This window comes from Pristis pectinata, chromosome 38 (assembly GCF_009764475.1).
Source record: "Pristis pectinata isolate sPriPec2 chromosome 38, sPriPec2.1.pri, whole genome shotgun sequence".
Taxonomy (NCBI): Eukaryota; Metazoa; Chordata; class Chondrichthyes; order Rhinopristiformes; family Pristidae; genus Pristis; species Pristis pectinata.
Window position 1 is genome coordinate 1496663 of NC_067441.1, and position 17758 is coordinate 1514420.

The 17758-nt window shown below is 53.6% G+C and overlaps 1 protein-coding gene across 1 annotated transcript; it reads right to left on the reverse strand.

Annotated features, from left to right (window-relative positions):
- Positions 1–1292: 1292 nt before the first annotated feature.
- otub1b (OTU deubiquitinase, ubiquitin aldehyde binding 1b) lies at positions 1293–17188 on the reverse strand. Its single transcript, XM_052045010.1, has 7 exons — positions 17075–17188; positions 8826–8887; positions 7148–7246; positions 5703–5821; positions 4716–4800; positions 3098–3292; positions 1293–2782 (listed from the first exon to the last, which is right to left on the reverse strand). Exons 1-7 carry the CDS (start codon positions 17115–17117, stop codon positions 2585–2587), a joined length of 801 nt encoding a protein of 266 aa, XP_051900970.1. The 5' UTR covers positions 17118–17188; the 3' UTR covers positions 1293–2584.
- Positions 17189–17758: the final 570 nt, after the last annotated feature.

The window sequence follows — 17758 nt, forward strand, 5'->3', positions numbered from 1 at the left end:
GGCGATTCGAGTGCTGGCCCAGATACTTCAATGTTGTGTGGGTCTCTGCCTCCACCGCCCCCTCATGCAGTGCATTCCACATTCCAACCAGCTCCCCACCCCACACCGAGTGAGCAGGTCCTCCCTCAGGTGCCGTCCAAACCTCTGCCGCGGGGAAAGGTTTCTTACCATCGACACTGCTCAATCCTGTCCACCTCCATCCGGTCCCCTGTCAGCCTCCTCGGCTCCAGGGAGAACAGTCCCCAGCCTCTCCGATCTGTCCTGGTCACTGAAACGCTCCATCCCAGGCAATGTCCTGGGGAATCCCTGCTGCACCCTCCCCAGTGTAGTCACCTCCTTGCTACGGTGTGGCGACCACAACTACACACAGTGCTCCCACCACGGCTAAATTAGTTGACGTTTAAGCTGGAACACTTGACAGCTCCTCCTTAACCTGAGTCCTTATACGATGAGATGGACTCTGACCTCACAATCTACCTTGTTGTGACCTTGCACCTTATTGCACTGCACTTGCTCTGTAGCTGTGACACTTTACTCTGTACTGTTATTGTTTTTACCTGTACTACATCAATGCACCCTGTACTAACTCAATGTAACTGCACTGTGTAATGAAATGACCTGTACCATCGGTATGCAAGACAAGTTTTTCACTGGACCTCAGTACAAGTGACAATAATAAGCCAATACCTTGACCCCCGAAGGCAGGGTCACGGGAGATCAGTCTGAGAGTTGGACTCTCCAGCCAGGCACTGGGACACCACCCTGTCACTGGGAAGTGGCCATTTCTGAGATGCCCGGCAGGGTCACCCACACTCACCCATCGTCCACAGTGAGACCGCCCCCACCGGACAACCCGAGACACTGCTGTTTGGAGCAGATCAAACCACAGGAACCAGCCGAGCAACTGTGTGCTGTGTGAGCAGCAGCCTCCCTCTCCTGTCACAGCTTGAATCAATTCAACAGTTTCCACCGTCATGTCACCCGATTGCCGTGCACACGCTCGGCGATGGCCCAGCGCGAGGGGTTTCCCTCACTTGCGGCTGCTGCTTGAGAGCCCCGCACCTGGCTCACCGTGGGAATGGTGGGGGGGGGGGCTGAGGGTCCCACATGGAGGGTCCCTCCCCCACCCCTCCCCCCTCAGGTGGGGAATCGTGCACTCAGGGCTCACCGTCAAACACACCCTCTGCTCCCACTCTGCTTTGCCCCCATCCCCTCCCTCTCATCTCCCTCCCTCCTTCTCTTCCCCCGCCCCCCCCCCCACCAACAGTAAAAGGCAGACAGGACGCTGGGTTAGGGATGGAGCCGGTTTATTGAAGGGGGGGGTGAGCTCACTCACCACTCTTCACACCACGGTGGAGCCCCCTCACTCAGAGGGCCCACCGCCCCCACCCCACCCTCGCCCCCACACACAGAGGGCGGGCTGAAGCAGGACTGCGTTTACCCCGAGGCGGTGTGTTTTCCACAGCCCGGCCACGTGTGTACTGCCACAGCTCAGTGCAGACTGCCCTCCCCCTCCCGATCCCACCTCAATGTCACCAACACCCGGGACCCAGTTACTGCAGCTCTCAGCACCTGGGGGAGGGGAGAAAGAGAAAGAGGCGGGGGGGGATCACACTGAGTTCTGCAGAGACCGGGTCCCAGACGATCCTCCTCACGCAGCACCGCGGGTCTCGGTTAAGGTCCCAGCTGCCAGCAGCACAAGGAAGGACGGACTGGGACTTCCGCTGCGTCTCCCTGGGGAGGTCGGTATATAACATCAACCCCGGTGCCCGGCTCAGTCATCGGGGGGTGTCTGGAGTGCTTCAAGTGGTTACCCCCGTGGGTCAAATGTTACTCACACTGTGTCTCAGGGACGGGACTCAACTGAGACATGGGGGGTGGGAGAGCTTCCCTGCAATACCCAGTGGGACCCCACACTTGCTGGGACACTGATGTGTGTATGAGAGTGGAAAGGAGGAATCAGGGAAATAGAGAGGAGGGGTCAGAAAGAAGGGGTGGTTGGAGGGGGAAATGTCGGAAGGGACCATAACATAAGAAATCGGAGGTGGGCCACAAGGGGAGAGTGGAGCAAGGGGCAAGGGAGATGGGGACCAAGGGGGGAAGAGGATATCAGAGGGTGGCAGATAGGAGCCTGGTGGGCTGGGGGCAAAGACGGGGGGAAGGAGTTGGTGATGGGGAGAGGGAGGGAGAGAAAGGTCCCAACTTCAGAAGGAAAGCAGTGAGCGAGGTCTGTGCGTGCGTGTGCACGCGCGCCAGTGTGCACGAGAGATTGTGGGTGTGATGAGTGTGAGAGTGTGTAATTGGGTGTGAGACTGTGTGAGTGTGTGTGTGTGCGTGAGTGTGAGAGTGTGATTTTGTGTGAAGATGTGTGTCTGTAAGTATGAGCTTGAGAGCAAGTGTGAGAGGCTGAGAGAGTTTGTGAGTGAGAGTGCACGAGTGTGTGAGCGTGAGCCCAGCTCCCCCCAATAAGGTGACAGCTCATGTAACAAAGTGGGAGGTGGGGTGGTGGGTGACTGCCCATCATTTACAACCACATAACTCTGTACAATAACCGATCATTTCTCCGCACTCTCCACCTGTACACCTATTTATAGAGAATGTCGTAATGTCCCGGCCTGTACAGCAGGAAGACTCGGGGCTCCGAGCCCTCAGGGAAGATGTGCTGGTTGGTGGTGCCGCCCTCTCCACGGTCCATGTACTCCACCCGGATCGGGGTGTCCAGTGCCTGGGCCAGAGCGATGATGTGGATGTGGTCACTCTCCTTGGCCATCGGCTCCACCTCCTGGGGGGTGGGGAGCAAACGGTCAACCAACTGCCCTTCGTTTCCCCAAACCACCCCCCCACACCCGCATATTTCCTCATAGCAGCCATTCAGCCCATCATCTATGCCAGCTCACCAATCCAAATTTTCCTCGAGCTTTGCTTTCTCATTTTCTATTGCCCCCTCCCCTTCGCCCCCTCCCTCCCACCCTCTCACCCCACTCCCTCCCCCTCCCTCCCCTCACCCCTCCCTCGCACCGTCCCCTCACCCCCACCCCCTGTATTTATTATTACCACGATTTCCCTGCACTCCCCCCCACTCCCTGAGCAGCCTCACCTGCTGACAGAACTCCTTGACCGTCCGGCCCCCCTCAATGAAGTGCTCAAAGAACGCCGTCTCGCGCTGCAGGTAACCCGAGGTGAGTAGCCGGAGGTAAACGACGAGGTAGTCTGACGTGCTCTGGTCATTGAAGGCCGTCAGCAGGTTGGCCAAGGACCCCTGCTTCTCCACCAGGTCGATCACATCCATGAACTGGGAAGGGACACAGGAGGTGAGAGGCCGATCCTCGACAGGGCGGGGGCTGAGAAGCGGCATGGGGGGAGTGCTGACGATGGATTCGACAGCCAGTCAATGCCGCCTGGGTCGGTCAGGTGAGAGGCTTTGACTGCCCCCTGCCCCGTGAGCTTGGGCTGGGGGTTTGCAGTGACTGAACCTCACCGCGTTCCTGGCTCTGCCAGCTCAACACGTTGTCACGTGGACAAGCTCAGTTCAACCCAACATCGCCACACCGGCCCTACTTCCTCAGGAGGCTAAGGAAATGCAGCAAGGCCCCAATGACCTCACCAATTTTTTTACAGATGCACCATAGAATGCATCACGGCTCGGGACGGCAACTGCTCTGCCCGGGACCGCAAGGAACTGCAGGGCGTTGTGGACACAGCTCAGCACATCACGGACACCAGCCTCCCCTCTGCGGACTCTGTCTACACTTCCCACTGCCTCAGTAAAGTAGCCGACATAATCAAAGACCCCACCCACCCCGGACATTCTCTCTTCACCCATTGGGCAGAAGATACAAACGCCTGAAAGCACGTACCACCAGGCTCAAGGACAGCTTCTGTCCCACTGTCGTAAGACTCCTGAATGGACCTTTCAAATGCTAAAAGATGAACTCTTGACCTCCCAATCTACCTTGCCGTGGCCCTTGCACCTTATGTCTACCAGCACTGCACTCTCTCTGTAACTGTAACACTACATTCTTTTTACTACCTCGATGTACTGATGTAGGGAACGATCTGTCTGGATGGCAGACAGAGCAAAAGCGTTTTGCAGTATCTCGGTACACGTGACAGTAATAATCCAATAAATAATCCTTCAGCCCACCGTGTCCACACCAACCCCTTCCACCGACCCCATTTACCAGGGTCCGTAGCCTTCTCTGCCTCGCTGATTCACGTGCTTGTTCTCACGTGTAGTGAGAGTCTCTGCCTGCACCATTTCCACATTCCAACCGTCCTCGGGGATCTCCTCTTGCCCTTTTCCCGAATCTCTACGCCCTCTAGCTTACTTACTTCTGTCCTCACTAACTGTGCCTCTCTCAGATTTGCACAGCTCCAGCAAGGTCGGCCCTCAGCCCCGTCCACTGCGGGTAAAATGCAGCCCGTCTCTGCTCACAGCTGGAGCTCTCCTCATCCAGGCTACATGCTGGTGAATCTCCTCTGCGCCTCGCGCCAGGGGGGTGGGGGGGAAGCCCAGAGCTCGGAGGTGGGATCTCTGACCAGGACTGCGTTGGGAGCCAGATGCCAAGATTTCAGCTCTGGGGGCACTGACCCAAGTTTGGCCACGGATATTTTTCTAAAGATAAAACCCGGGACCGAGGGTGGGTTTAATCCCCCCAGTCCCCATGGACTACATTGCCCCACTGCACCAGGCCAGCAGGGACAGGCTCCCTCACCGTGTTGTGGAAATCCTCGATGGTGAACTCGGTGAAGCCCTGGGTCACCAGATCCTCTTTGCTTTTGGAGGCTATAGCTTTAAACCTGAAAGGGAAGGCAGGGAAACCGTCAGACCTGTCACCGGAGAGATCGGCCAAAATCTATCACCGCCCCACTGCTTGGCACACACACTCATTCTCACAAACACACACTCTCAGACACAAAAACACACACACTCTCTGACACACACAGTGGCTCTGTCTCAAACATGCACACAAACAGACTCTCTCTCTCACACACTGAAATTCTAACACACAGCCTCACAAACACACACTCACAGACATATACACACACACTCACAGACATATACACACACACTCACAGACATATACACGCACACTCACAGACACACACACGCACACTCACAGACACACAAACACACACTCACAGACACACAAACACACTCACAGACACACATACACACACACTCACAGACACACATACACACACACTCACAGACACACATACACACACACTCACAGACATATACACACACACTCACAGACATACACACACACTCACAGACATACACACACACTCACAGACACAAAACACACACACTCACAGACACAAAACACACACACTCACAGACACAAAACACACACACTCACAGACACAAAACACACACACTCACAGACACAAACACACACAGCCTCACACAAACACACACTCACAGACACACACACATACAAACATACACAGGCTGGAGGACATGAAAGATTGGTGGGTGGTGGAGAGGTGATGGGGAGGGGTCAGATGATGATTTGGGGGAGGGGTGGGGAGACTGGGGGGGCCAGGGCAGGGAGGAGACCCGATGAGCTGGGGCAAATGAGGGAGATTCCAAGGGGATGGGGGGGTGTGGGCAGGGAAACACTGGGGATGGGCGGGGGGTGGGTGCGGGAGGGTAGGGACAGCCCGACATGCCGGAGGAGGTGGGGGTCTTGTACTTCTGTAGCTCTTTGCTGTTGTCCAGCAGCGCCTCGAGGTGAGCGAAGCCGAACGCTCGGTAGAAGCAGTTCCCGTCGGGCCGGGTCTTGCGGATGCAGCAGTAGCGATTGTGCAGGTCCTGCAGGGAGCAGAGGGATGGACGTCAAGGGGGCAGACATCCCACCTTGGCAGGACAGGGGCTGCCCAAGCTTACACTGCATCCATCATCCTCCCCCCTCAGAGTCTCCCTCCGGCCCCTCAGTATCTCCCTCCCTCCTCCTCCAGCCCCTCAGTGTCTGCCTCCCTCCTCCTCCAGCCCCTCAGTGTCTCCCTCCCTCCTCCTCCCCCCTCAGTGTCCCTTCCCTCCCTTCTCCACCTTATCAGAGTCACCCTCCTGCCCCCCCCCCCCCCCCCCGGCCCTTTGGAATCTTCCTGACACCACCCCACCCTCAAGCTCCTCGTGGTCTCTCTCCTTCCTCCCCCCCCCACCCCCCGGAGTCTCCCTGCTTCCCCCACCAGCCCCTCATGGTCCTCTCCTCCTCTGCCCCCACCTCCCAAGTCCCTTCCCCTCCCTCCTCCCCCTCCATCCCCGAGGGTTTCGCTACCCCCTCCCCCCAGGGTTTCAGTCCCCCACCCCTCCGGCTGTACACTGCCATCACAGAGAGTACAGGCAAACTGGGTCTGGAGTACACAGCAGGAACACCAGGAGGGGCTCGAGGTGTGAGCTGACCCACTGACTGCCAGCCGCCAACCGAGGCACTGCTGCACTCTTGTGGCACTGCAGGGTATAACAGGCACCCAAAGCAACAACAAACTCCGCTGGGGGAGCTCAGCAGGTCGCGCAGCATCTGTGTGTGGGGGTGGGGAGGAACTGCCGATAATCTTATGATCTTAACCCCTCCACAGACACTGTTGCTTTATCTTTCAAAGCAGACACCACACTGAGAGCTGCGGATTGTTCCAAGATGCCCTGGCAATGCTGAAATCTTCTCATGCACCTACCCTACCCTGAAACCCCCTACCAAAGGGCACTCAATTAATTTCTGTTGCAAGGGAATTTGGGCAGACAAAGTGGTTGCAACGGAGCTCTTCTGCACTTGTGCTCGCTGCATTTGACCCGTCAAAGGAGGTCAAAGCTGCACCAGGGGAGAGCTCAGCAACCTGCTCCGAGCAGCACCCTCAGAGCAGAGACCGGAGCCTCAGTGCCTGGGGTGACCCAAGCAGCCGCTTCCATAGGCAGCAGACCCTCAGACCTATCCTGCGGCACAGTACAACCTGGGCAGCGCTGATGAACACCATCAGCGCACGAGAATGGTTAAAGTGCAGGAGGAGGCCGTTCAGCCCATCAAGTCTGTACTGGCTCTATGTAAGAGCAGTCGCAGTTGCTTGCCCACTCCCTACTGTCCAACCTTTCAGATAGTGATTCATTTCCCTTGCCTCCTTCGTGCCGCCCCAGAGTGCTCACCTTGACCTTTAGCTGGTAGACCTGGTCGTCCTCTGCATATTCTTTGTAGAGCACCGACAAGTCCAACTTGTCCGACACCAGTGGGTTCGTCGTTGCTATCTGAGGGAGAGAAGGCGCGCGTCACTCAAGGGAACACAGACCCTCGCTGTGCCCCACACAGCAAGGCTGCGGCCTTGGTGCTCCACAGCCGGGGTTCCTAGTTCCTGCTCCCACACCAGCACACCCAGGGCAGCTCAGGAAGTGCGTGCAGTGCCCGTGGCTGGACATCCTGCTCACCAGGGTGGTACTGAGACAGTGGAGAGATGACACAGAACAGATCTGCACTCTGTATTGCTCAGAAGAATGAGAGGCGATCTCATTGAACGTGAGAAAAACATCTAGGGGCTTGAGTGGGAGTTGATGTTTCTCTGGGCTGGGGTGTCTGGAACCAGGGAACACCACCCCTCAGAAGTTGCCCTCCATCCTGACTTGGAAACATATCACCGTTCCTTCACCATCGCTGGGTCAAAGTCCTGGAACTCCCTCCCTGTGTACCCACACCTCAAGGACTGCAGCGGTTCGAGAAGGCAGCTCACCACCATCTTCTCAGGGGCAACTAGGGATGGGCAGTTAAATGCTGCGGTTCACACCTCTTGAATGAATGTAATAAAGTATCACAATAAGGGGTCCAGCACTCATGACAGAGGTGAGAAAAAAGTTCTGCACCCAGAGGCATGGCGAATGTTTTGAATCCTCTCCCCAGGAGAATTCAAGTCAGAGAGAGCGAGAGAGAGAGAGAGAGCGTGAGAGAGAGAGAGAGAGAGCCAATCAAGGATTATGGAGTTAGTGTAGGAAACTTATGAGAATGATTTACAAGGATGTTGCCGGGACTCGAGGGTCTGAGTCTCTCTGAGAGGTCAGGCAGGCTGGGACTTTATTCCTTGGAATGTAGGAGACTGAGGGGTGACTTAATCGAGGTGTATAAAGTCACGAAGGGCATGGATAGGGTGAAAGCACACACTCTTTTTCCCAGGGAAATGGAATCAAGAACTAAGAGCACAGGTTTAAAGTGAAAGGGGAAAGATTTAAAAGGGACCTGAGGGTGGTGGGTGTGTGGAACAAGCTGCCAGAGGAAGTGGGTGAGGCAGGTACCACAACAACATTTAAAAGCCAGGTCCATGGATGGGAAAGGTTCAGAGGGATATGGGCCAAATGCAGGCAAATGGGACCGGCTTAGATGGGTATCTTGGTCGACATTGACGAGTTGGGCCGAAGGGCCTGTTTCCCTGCTGTGTGACTCTATGGAAGTGGCAGGAAAAAGATCTGCTGTGATCGTACTGAATGGTGGGGTAGGCTCGAGGGGCACAATGGCCTCTACCTGCTTCTATATCTCATGCTGCCTGGTCAGTGCACAAGGCAATGGGGAGCAGAGACCAGTGCGGGAATTCTGGGGGGCAGGGTGTGAGGCAATTCTCACCGCCCCCCATCTACTTGCCCCGTCTCTTTCGACGGACAGACACCCTGCATTTTAAGTTTTATTTCAGATGAGTCAGCTGGCTAGAACCCCGAAGGGAGGAATCACGAACAAACAGGGAAAGTGTTACACCAGGACATTCTCCATAGCCCCTCCCAACCCGATACAAGACGGGACAAGCTGTTATCCTGCTCCCAGCTCACCTGAAGGCCTCCCAGAACTCACCTCCTGTTGGATCCGGTCCTGTTGAGCCATGATGGCTTCATCATAAGCCAGAAAGTTAACTGCTACAGGAAGAGAGGGGGCAAGATATTAACTCAACGCAGAACACCCCATTGCCTGCTATTCAAAAAAACCACCTCGTCCCGATCCCCCACTAATCCTGAAGAGGCTTCTTAAACGCTAACTGTTTCTCTGTGCCGTTCACATTACGTGCCTGCGGGAGAGTTGCCATGACTGTGAGGCCACCCAAGTTGAATAGCTCAGCAGTAAAATTACATCTCACCACAACGTGCTGCTCCAGCTCTCAACATTGGCGGCAACGTTCATTCATACAGGGTCCTTCTCAGGAGCAGCACAAAATAGAATCCAACATGAGAGAATAGCAGAGGTGGGGTCAGTTGTGAGGTGCACCTTGAGGAGAACGAGGAGGTTCAGGGAGCGAATTCCAGAGCTCGGGAGTGACGGAAATCAGGATGGACCAGAAGACCGGAGAAGAATGGAGTGTGGTTGGCAGAGAGACTGCAGAAGTTAGACTGGTGGGAGGGCAAGTCTAAAGAAGGAACTTTAAGTTCAAGGCACTACTTATGTGGGAGCAGTTGTAGGTTGCTCGGCCTGGTGCAGCTGGGAGGTGGTGCACGTTAGGGCAGTGGCTGGATAACCCTCAGTCAGAAGTGACAGGGGCTTCCACGGCAGATGAGCTGAGGTGGGGCAAAGCTGGGTGATTGTACAGTGGTAGAGCTAGACTTCCTATCCCTGCCGTTAGATAAGTATAACATCGAGGGTACAAACAGCCTCAGGCAGTAGCCAAACCCAAGGATCCTGTACACAGAGGCTTAAACAGTGCTCTTACTCTGAATTCTATCTCTCGTACCCTTCTACCCGTTGGCTATTCCATTATTGTCTCTTGAGCAGTTCTTTTTGCACTACTTCAGGTTGCACTACAAGCTTTGCTGTGTTGTGCTTGTCGTATCTATTATCATGTGTACTGTTTACTCATGTGGACAACGAATTGCATTGCACCCTGGTGTACGTGACAAGAAACTAATTAATCTAATCTAGAAATGAAAGATATGTATCTTTCATATGGGCGGCACAGTAGTGTAGCGGTTAGCGTGATGCTATTACAGCGCCAGCGAACGGGGTTCAATTCCTGCCGCTGTCTGTAAGGAGTTTGTACGTTCTCCCGTATCTGCATGGGTTTCCTCCGGGTGCTCCGGTTTCCTCCCACATTGCAAAAAGACGTACGGGTAGGTTAATTTGGGTTTAAAATGGGTGGCGCAGACTCGTTGGGCCGGAAGGGCCTGTTACCACACTGTAAATAAAATTTTAATTTTAATTTTTAAATTTAATAAAACACCAGTTGTCACCTCCAGTACAACGGATCAGTACTGGGCACTGCTCACTAGCACTCGTATTGGTATTGGTTTATTATTGTCACTTGTACCGAGGTCCAGTGAAAAACTTGCACACCGATCGTACAGGTCAATTCATTACACAGTGCAGTTACATTGGGTTAGTACAGAGTGCATTGAGGTAGTACAGGTAAAAACAATAACAGTACAGAGTAAAGTGTCACAGCTACAGAGAAAGTGCAGTGCGATAAGGTGCAAGGTCACAACAAGGTAGATCGTGAGGTCAGAGTCCATCTCATCGTATAAGGGAACCGTTCAATAGTCTTATCACAGTGGGGTAGAAGCTGTCCTTGAGCCTGGTGGGACGTGCCCTCAGGCTCCTGTATCTCCTACCCGATGGTGCAGGAAAAATTTCATAGCATGGTGTGGGAAGTGAGCAATTTCAGTTATACAGACTGGGGTTCGTTCTTACAGCAGAGAAGCTTGAGAAACACGACAGAGATGCCCAGAATGAAGCAGCTCTGGTTAAAGTGAATCCAGAGGAACTTTCCGTTGACGGAAGGGTTTACAACGGACAAGGATTTTCATAACCAACATTCACAAATTCAAATCGCACATCTCCACCTCCAAGTGTGAAGTGTTACATTTTGGGAAGCTAAACCAGGGCAGGACTTGCACACTAAATGGCAGGGTCCGTGAAAGTGTTGTAGAACACAGAGACCTAGGGATACAGGTACATTGTTCCCAGAAAGTCACAACACAGGCAGACAGAGACAATGTTCGGCACGCTGGCCTTCATCGGTCAGGGCATTGAGTACAGGAGTTGAGACATCATGTTACAGCTGTACAAGTCATTGGTGGGACTGCATTTGGAGCACTGTGTGCAGTTCTGGTCACCCAGCTATATGAAGGACATCATTAAACTGGAAAGGGTGTAGAAAAGGTTCACGAGGATGTTAAATGAAATCGAAGGCTTGAGTTATGAGGAGAGACTGGACAGCCTGGGACTGTTTTCCCTGGAACATAGGAGGTTGAGGGGAGAACTTGTAGAGGTTTATAAAATCACGGGGGGCATAGATAAGGTGGACGGTCACAGTCCTTTCCCCAGGGTGGGCGGGGTCTAAAACTAGAGGGCACAGGTTTAAGTTGAGAGGGGAAAGATTTAAAAGGGACCTGAGAAGCAAGTATTTCCCCCCAGAGGGTGGTGGGGATATGGAATGAGCTGCCATAAGTGTTGGGGTGGGTACAATTACGTTTAAAAGATATTTAGACAGGTCCATGGATAGGAAAGGTTTAGAGGGATATGGGCCAAACGCAAGCAAATGGGACTAGTACAGGCAGAGAACTTGGTTTGCATGGACAAGTACATGGCAATGAGGTCGAGAGGGTTGAGATCTTCAAGTTCCTAGGAGTGAACATCACCAATAGCCTGTCCTGGTCCAACCACAATAGACCCCACGGCCAAGAAAGCTCACCAGTGCCTCTACTTCCTCAGGAGGCTAAAGAAATTTGATGTATCCCTTTTGACCCTCACCAATTTTTATCGATGCACCACATAAAGCATTCTATCCGGATGCATCACAGCTTGGTACGGCAACTGCTCTGCCCAGGACCGCAAGAAACTGCAGAGAGTTGTGGACACAGCCAGCAGATCACGGAAACCAGCCTCCCCTCCACGGACTCTGTCTACACTTCCCGCTGCCTCGGGAAAGCAGCCAACATAATCAAAGACCCCTCCCACCCCGGACATTCTCTCTTCTCCCGTCTCCCATCGGGCAGAAGATACAAAAGCCTGAAAGCACGTACCACCAGGCTCAAGGACAGCTTCTACCCCGCTGTTATAAGACTATTGAACTGTCCCCTAGTACGATAAGATGGACTCTTGACCTCACAATCTACCTCCTTATGGCCTTGCACCTGCACTGCACTTTCTCTGTAACTGTAACACTTTAATCTGTTATTGTTTTCCCTTGTACTACCTCGATGCACGGATGTGATGAAATGATCTGTATGGACAGCACACAAAAGAAAGTTTTTCACCGTACCTCAGTACATGTGACAGTAATAAACCAATCTATCAATCTACAAGTTGGGCCAAAGGGTCTGTTTCCATGCTATATAGCTCTATGACTCTTATCTCCAGACTTGGCAGGTGGGAATATAATGTAAAATGATGCAAAGTCACCCACTTTGTTGGGGAAAAATAGCAAAGCAGAGCATTTTCTTTTAAAATGGTGAGGTTGAAAGGTGTTTGAGTGTCCCGGAAGAAAAATTACTGAGAGTGGACATGCAGATGCAGCAGGAGATTAGGAAGGCAGATGAGATGTTGGCCTTTATTGCAAGAGAAGAAATACCCTGCTCAAGGTATACAGGGCCCTGGGGAGACCGTACCTGGAATATTGTGCGAAGAGGGAATGTAGCAAAGGTTCACCACTTTAATTCCTGGACGTTGGATTTCTGTCGCGAGGAGAGATTAAACAGACCGGACCTTCTAGTCGTGTTGAATTTGGAAAAAACGAGAGGTGATCTTAATGAAATGTATATTTAGAAATGTCCCTTTAGAACAGAGATGAGGAGGAATTTCTTCCGCCAGAGGGCAGTGAATCTGTGGGATTCGTTGCCACAGACAGCTGTGGAGGCCAAGTCATTGGGTGTGTTTAACGCAGAGGTTGACAGGTTCTTGATCAGTGAGGGGGTTAAGGGTAACAGGGAGAAGGCGGGAGAATGGAGTTGGAAAAATCAGCCGCGATTGAATGACGGACCAGACTCGATAGGCCCAATGGCCTAATTCCGCTCTTATATCTTACGGACAGGGTAGATGCAGGGAGGATGTTTTCCCAGGAATGGGGTGCCTAGAACCAGGGGTCATGGTCTCAGAATAAGGGATTAGCTGTTCAGGATAGAGATGAGAAGAAATTTCTTCACTCAGTGAGTGGTGAATCTTTGGAATTCTATTCCCCAAGTGTTGTGGAGGCTCCTGCACTATATTCAACAGACTATTATATAGTAAGGGAATCCAACAAAAGAGCTGGTCATTGACTTCAGGAAAGGGGGCGGTGTACATGCACCTGTCTACATCAATGGTGCTGAGGTCGAGAGGGTTGAGAGCTTCAAGTTCCTGGGAGTGAACATCACCAATAGCCTGTCCTGGTCCAACCACATAGACACCACGGCCAAGAAAGCTCACCAGCGCCTCTACTTCCTCAGGAGGCTAAAGAAATTCGGTTTGTCCCCTTTGACTCTCACCAACTTTTATCGATGCACCACAGAAAGCATCCTATCCGGATGCATCATGGCTTGGTACGGCAACTGCTCTGCCCAGGACTGCAAGAAACTGCAGAGGGTTGTGGACACAGCCCAGCACATCACGGAACCAGCCTCCCCTCCACGGACTCTGTCTACACATCTTGCTGCCTTGGTGAAGCAGCCAGCATAATCAAAGACCCCACCCACCCAGGTCATTCTCTCTTCTCTCCTCTCCCATCAGGCAGAAGATACAGGAGCCTGAGGGCACGTACCACCAGGCTCAAGGACAGCTTCTCCCCCACTGTGATAAGATTATTGAACGGTTCCCTTATACGATGAGATGGACTCTTGACCTCACAATCTACCTTGTTTTGACCTTGCTACCTGCACTGCACTTCCCTGTAGCCGTGACACTTTGCTCTGTATTCTGTTATTGTTTTTACCCTATATGACCTCAATGCACTGTGTAATGAATTGATCTGTACAAATGGTATGCAAGATGCTTTTCACTGTACCTCAGACAAGTGACGATAATAAACCAATCCCACTGTAAAGTTAGTACAGGAATGTGGTGTAGCGGTAAAATATCTGCTATAATGGCACTGAAGGACAGAAGACACCAGGGGCTGAATGGCCTCCTGCTTACGTTTAAATAATTCTGTAACAAACCCTCTCAATTGGTGAAACAAAAAAACAACCTTCTTCTTTACCTGAATTACAGGGAGATGTTGGGCACACTAGGACTTTATTGCCTGGAAGGTCAGAGACTGAAACTTTATAGAGGTGTATAAACCCATGAGGGGCATCGATAGGGTGAGTGCACTCAGTCTGTTCCCCCAGGGTTGGGGAATCAAGAACTAGAGGACACAGGTTTAAAGTGAGAGGAAAGATTTAAAGTGACATGAGGGGCAACTTCTTCATGCAGAGGGTGGTGCGTGTGTGGAACGAGCTGCCAGAGGGAGTGGTTGAGGCAGGCACAATAACAACATTTAAAAGATGTTGGGACTAGCTCAGATGGGAATCTTGGTCGGGCAAGGAGCAGTTGGGCCAAAGGCCCTGTTTCTGTGCTGTATGAATGCACTGGTACTGCCTCATTGATCTCACCCTATCAGACACATTCCCTTTGTTCTACCAATCCCTCCCCACCTTCCCTGCTACTGAAAACTAACTTTTCTCCTTTGTTTTCCAGTCCTGACGAAGGGTCCAGGACCCAAAACATTGACTGTTTCTCTATGTCCACAGATGCTGTCTGACCTGTTACCCAACTGGTTCCAGGAAAAAGACAACTGTCAGTTTCTAATGAGCGAGGAACACATCATTCAGGTTTTCAGAGGCTTGAACTGATGATCTGAATCAAATCTCACCAAGCAGTAGGGGACTTAAGTTTAGGCACAGAAACAGGCCCTTCAGCCCATCACATCCATGCCAACCGTTACTCCTATCCACACTAATCCCATGCCCACATTAAGGCCACATCCTTCTATGCCGGCCACTGTCTGTAAGGAGTTTGTACATTCTCCCCGTGTCTGCGTGGGTTTCCTCCGGGTGCTCCGGTTTCCTCCCACATTCCAAAGACGTACGGGTTAGGAAGTTGTGGGCATGCTATGTTGGCGCCAGAAGCATGGCGACACTTGCGGGCTGTCCCCAGAACACTCGATGCAAAAGATGCATTTCCCTGTGTGTTTCAATGTACATGTGACTAATAAAGAGATCTTATCTTAAGCATCTGTCTAAATGCCTCAAGCGTAATGACTGTATCCGATTCCACCATCTCCCCTAGAAGCAGAGCCCAGATATCAATAACTCTGTGTAAAAAAAAACCTCACCCCTCAGATCCTCTTTAATACTCCCTCCTCTCACCTTAAACTGATGCCCTCTTGTTTTTGATACCCCACCACGGGGAGAAGATTCTTACTACCTACCATATCTATGCCTCCCATAATGTTATACATCTCAATCAGGTGAATCTGAAATTAAAAAGTTAGCATTGCTAACGGTGACCAAGAACCTGCCAGACTGGAGTAAAATGCATGGGTCCCACTGAACTGAACTCTGCCATCCTCACCTCACCTGCCTTGTAAGAAAGTCCAGATCAATAGCAAGGTGATGAGCCTCTTAAAAAGGCACAACAACCGATCCAGTTCAAGGGCAGTCAGGGACGGCAGATATACTGTCCCTGCCAGCAGCCCCACGTGTCAGGAACAAATTAAAAACTCCAACTGACCCACAGCTCCGGCATCTTTTTGTGCTCCAGATGTCTGTCCCTTTTCATATGGGAATAGAGAGGTACAGCACGGAAACATGCCCTTTGGCCCATCGAGTCCAGGGTGACTTGTTAACCACCCATTTCCACTAATCCCATGTTAATCCCCTCTTTTTTCTCCACAGTCTCGTCAACTTCCCCCCCCCACCGCTCATCTACACACTAGAGGCAATTTACAAGGGCTAATTTATTTAACCTACTAAACTGTACAGATGTGGAAGGAAACCAGAGTGCCTGGGGGAAACCCACACAGTCACAGGGTGAACGTGCAGACTCCACACGCAGATGGCACCCGACGTCAGGTTTGAACCCTGGCACTGGGAAGCAGCAGCTCTGCTAGCTGGATCACTGTCCCTCCATGAAAGGATAAATAACTGCAGATGCTGGAAATCCAGGATAAAAGCAGAAAGTGCCACGGATATGTGGAAAGGAAGACAGACAGCTGATGTCAGATTGATGACCTTTCATCAATACAGGTCGACCTTTCATGGATTCTGATTCTTTCTCCACAAAGGCTGCCCGACCTGATGAGGATCTGCAGCATTTTCTGTTTTACTACATAAAATACATCCCTTTAAGGCAAATAAAAGAAACCTCATCAGGCAAAGTGGTCCCACCAGGTGTTTAAGCAAAATTGCAGACAGTATTAGATCATGGGAAAAGGCTTATAATATTATCAAATAGTAAAGGAACAGGTGCAGGTACTGAAAGGAACACCAATGCATTGATAACACAGAGGAGACACTAGCAAGGAACATAAACAGAGATCTTAAGAGCTTCTAAAGGAAAAGACCAGTAGAAGTCCATGTGTGTCTCTTATAGACTGAATGAAGGGAAATTGCGGGGGGAGGGGAAGGGGGGAGGGAGGAGTGGGGGGAGGGAGGAGGGGGGGGAGTGGGGGGGGAGGGGGGAGGGGGGGGAGTGGGGGGAGGGGGGGGAGTGAGGGGAGGGGGGGGGGAGGGGGGAGTGAGGGGAGGGGGGAGTGAGGGGAGGGGGGAGGGGGGGAGTGAGGGGAGGGGGGGAGGGGGGAGTGAGGGGAGGGGGAGGAGGGGGGAGTGAGGGGAGGGGAGGGAGGGGAGGGGAGGGGAGGGGAGGGAGGAGGAGGGAGGGGGGGGGAGGGGAGGGGGGGAGGGAGGGGAGGGGGGAGGGGGGAGGGGGAGGGGGAGGGGGAGGGAGGGAGGGGGGGAAGGGGGAGGAGGGAGGGGGAGGGGGAGGAGGGAGGGAGGAGGGGAGGGTCCTCAGTCTCCCCGTTACGCGGCCCCGGGCCTGGGCCGGACTCCCTCCTCATTCCCGGCCCTCTGCCCACCCGCTCCCGCCGCCCCCTGCCCTTCCCCCCGGCACGCCCCCACCCCCGGTCCCGGTCCCCCCTCCCCTCCCCTCACCCCCGGTACCTTCCACATCGACCACCGCCGGCTCCTGCTGCTCCGCCGCCATCTTACTCGCGTGTGGGGGATGCTGGGAGCCGCGACCACTTCCTGCATCTCACTTCCGGCCCACATCTGCCCAACATCTGGTGCTCAGGTGGTCCAGGGTGGAACCCCCTCCCCCTCCATCCCCCTCCCCCCAAACCCCTCCCCCCAAACCCCTCCCCCTCCATCCCCCTCCCCCCCAACCCCTCCATCCCCCAACCCCTCCCTCCCCCTCCCCCCAACCCCTCCCCCTCCATCCCCCTCCCCCCAAACCCCTCCCCCTCCATCCCCCTCCCCCCCAACCCCTCCCCCTCCATCCCCCTCCCCCCAAACCCCTCCCCCTCCATCCCCCTCCCCCCCAACCCCTCCATCCCCCAACCCCTCCCTCCCCCTCCCCCAACCCCTCCCCCTCCATCCCCCTCCCCCAAACCCCTCCCCCTCCATCCCCCTCCCCCCCAACCCCTCCCCCTCCATCCCCCTCCCCCCCAACCCCTCCATCCCCCTCCCCCAACCCCTCCCTCCCCCTCCCCCCAACCCCTCCCCCTCCATCCCCCTCCCCCCTACCCCCCAACCCCTCCCCCTCCATCCCCCTCCCCCCCACCCCCTCCCCCACCCCAACCCCAACCCCTCCCCATCCCCCTCAAACCCTCCCCCAAACCCCACTCC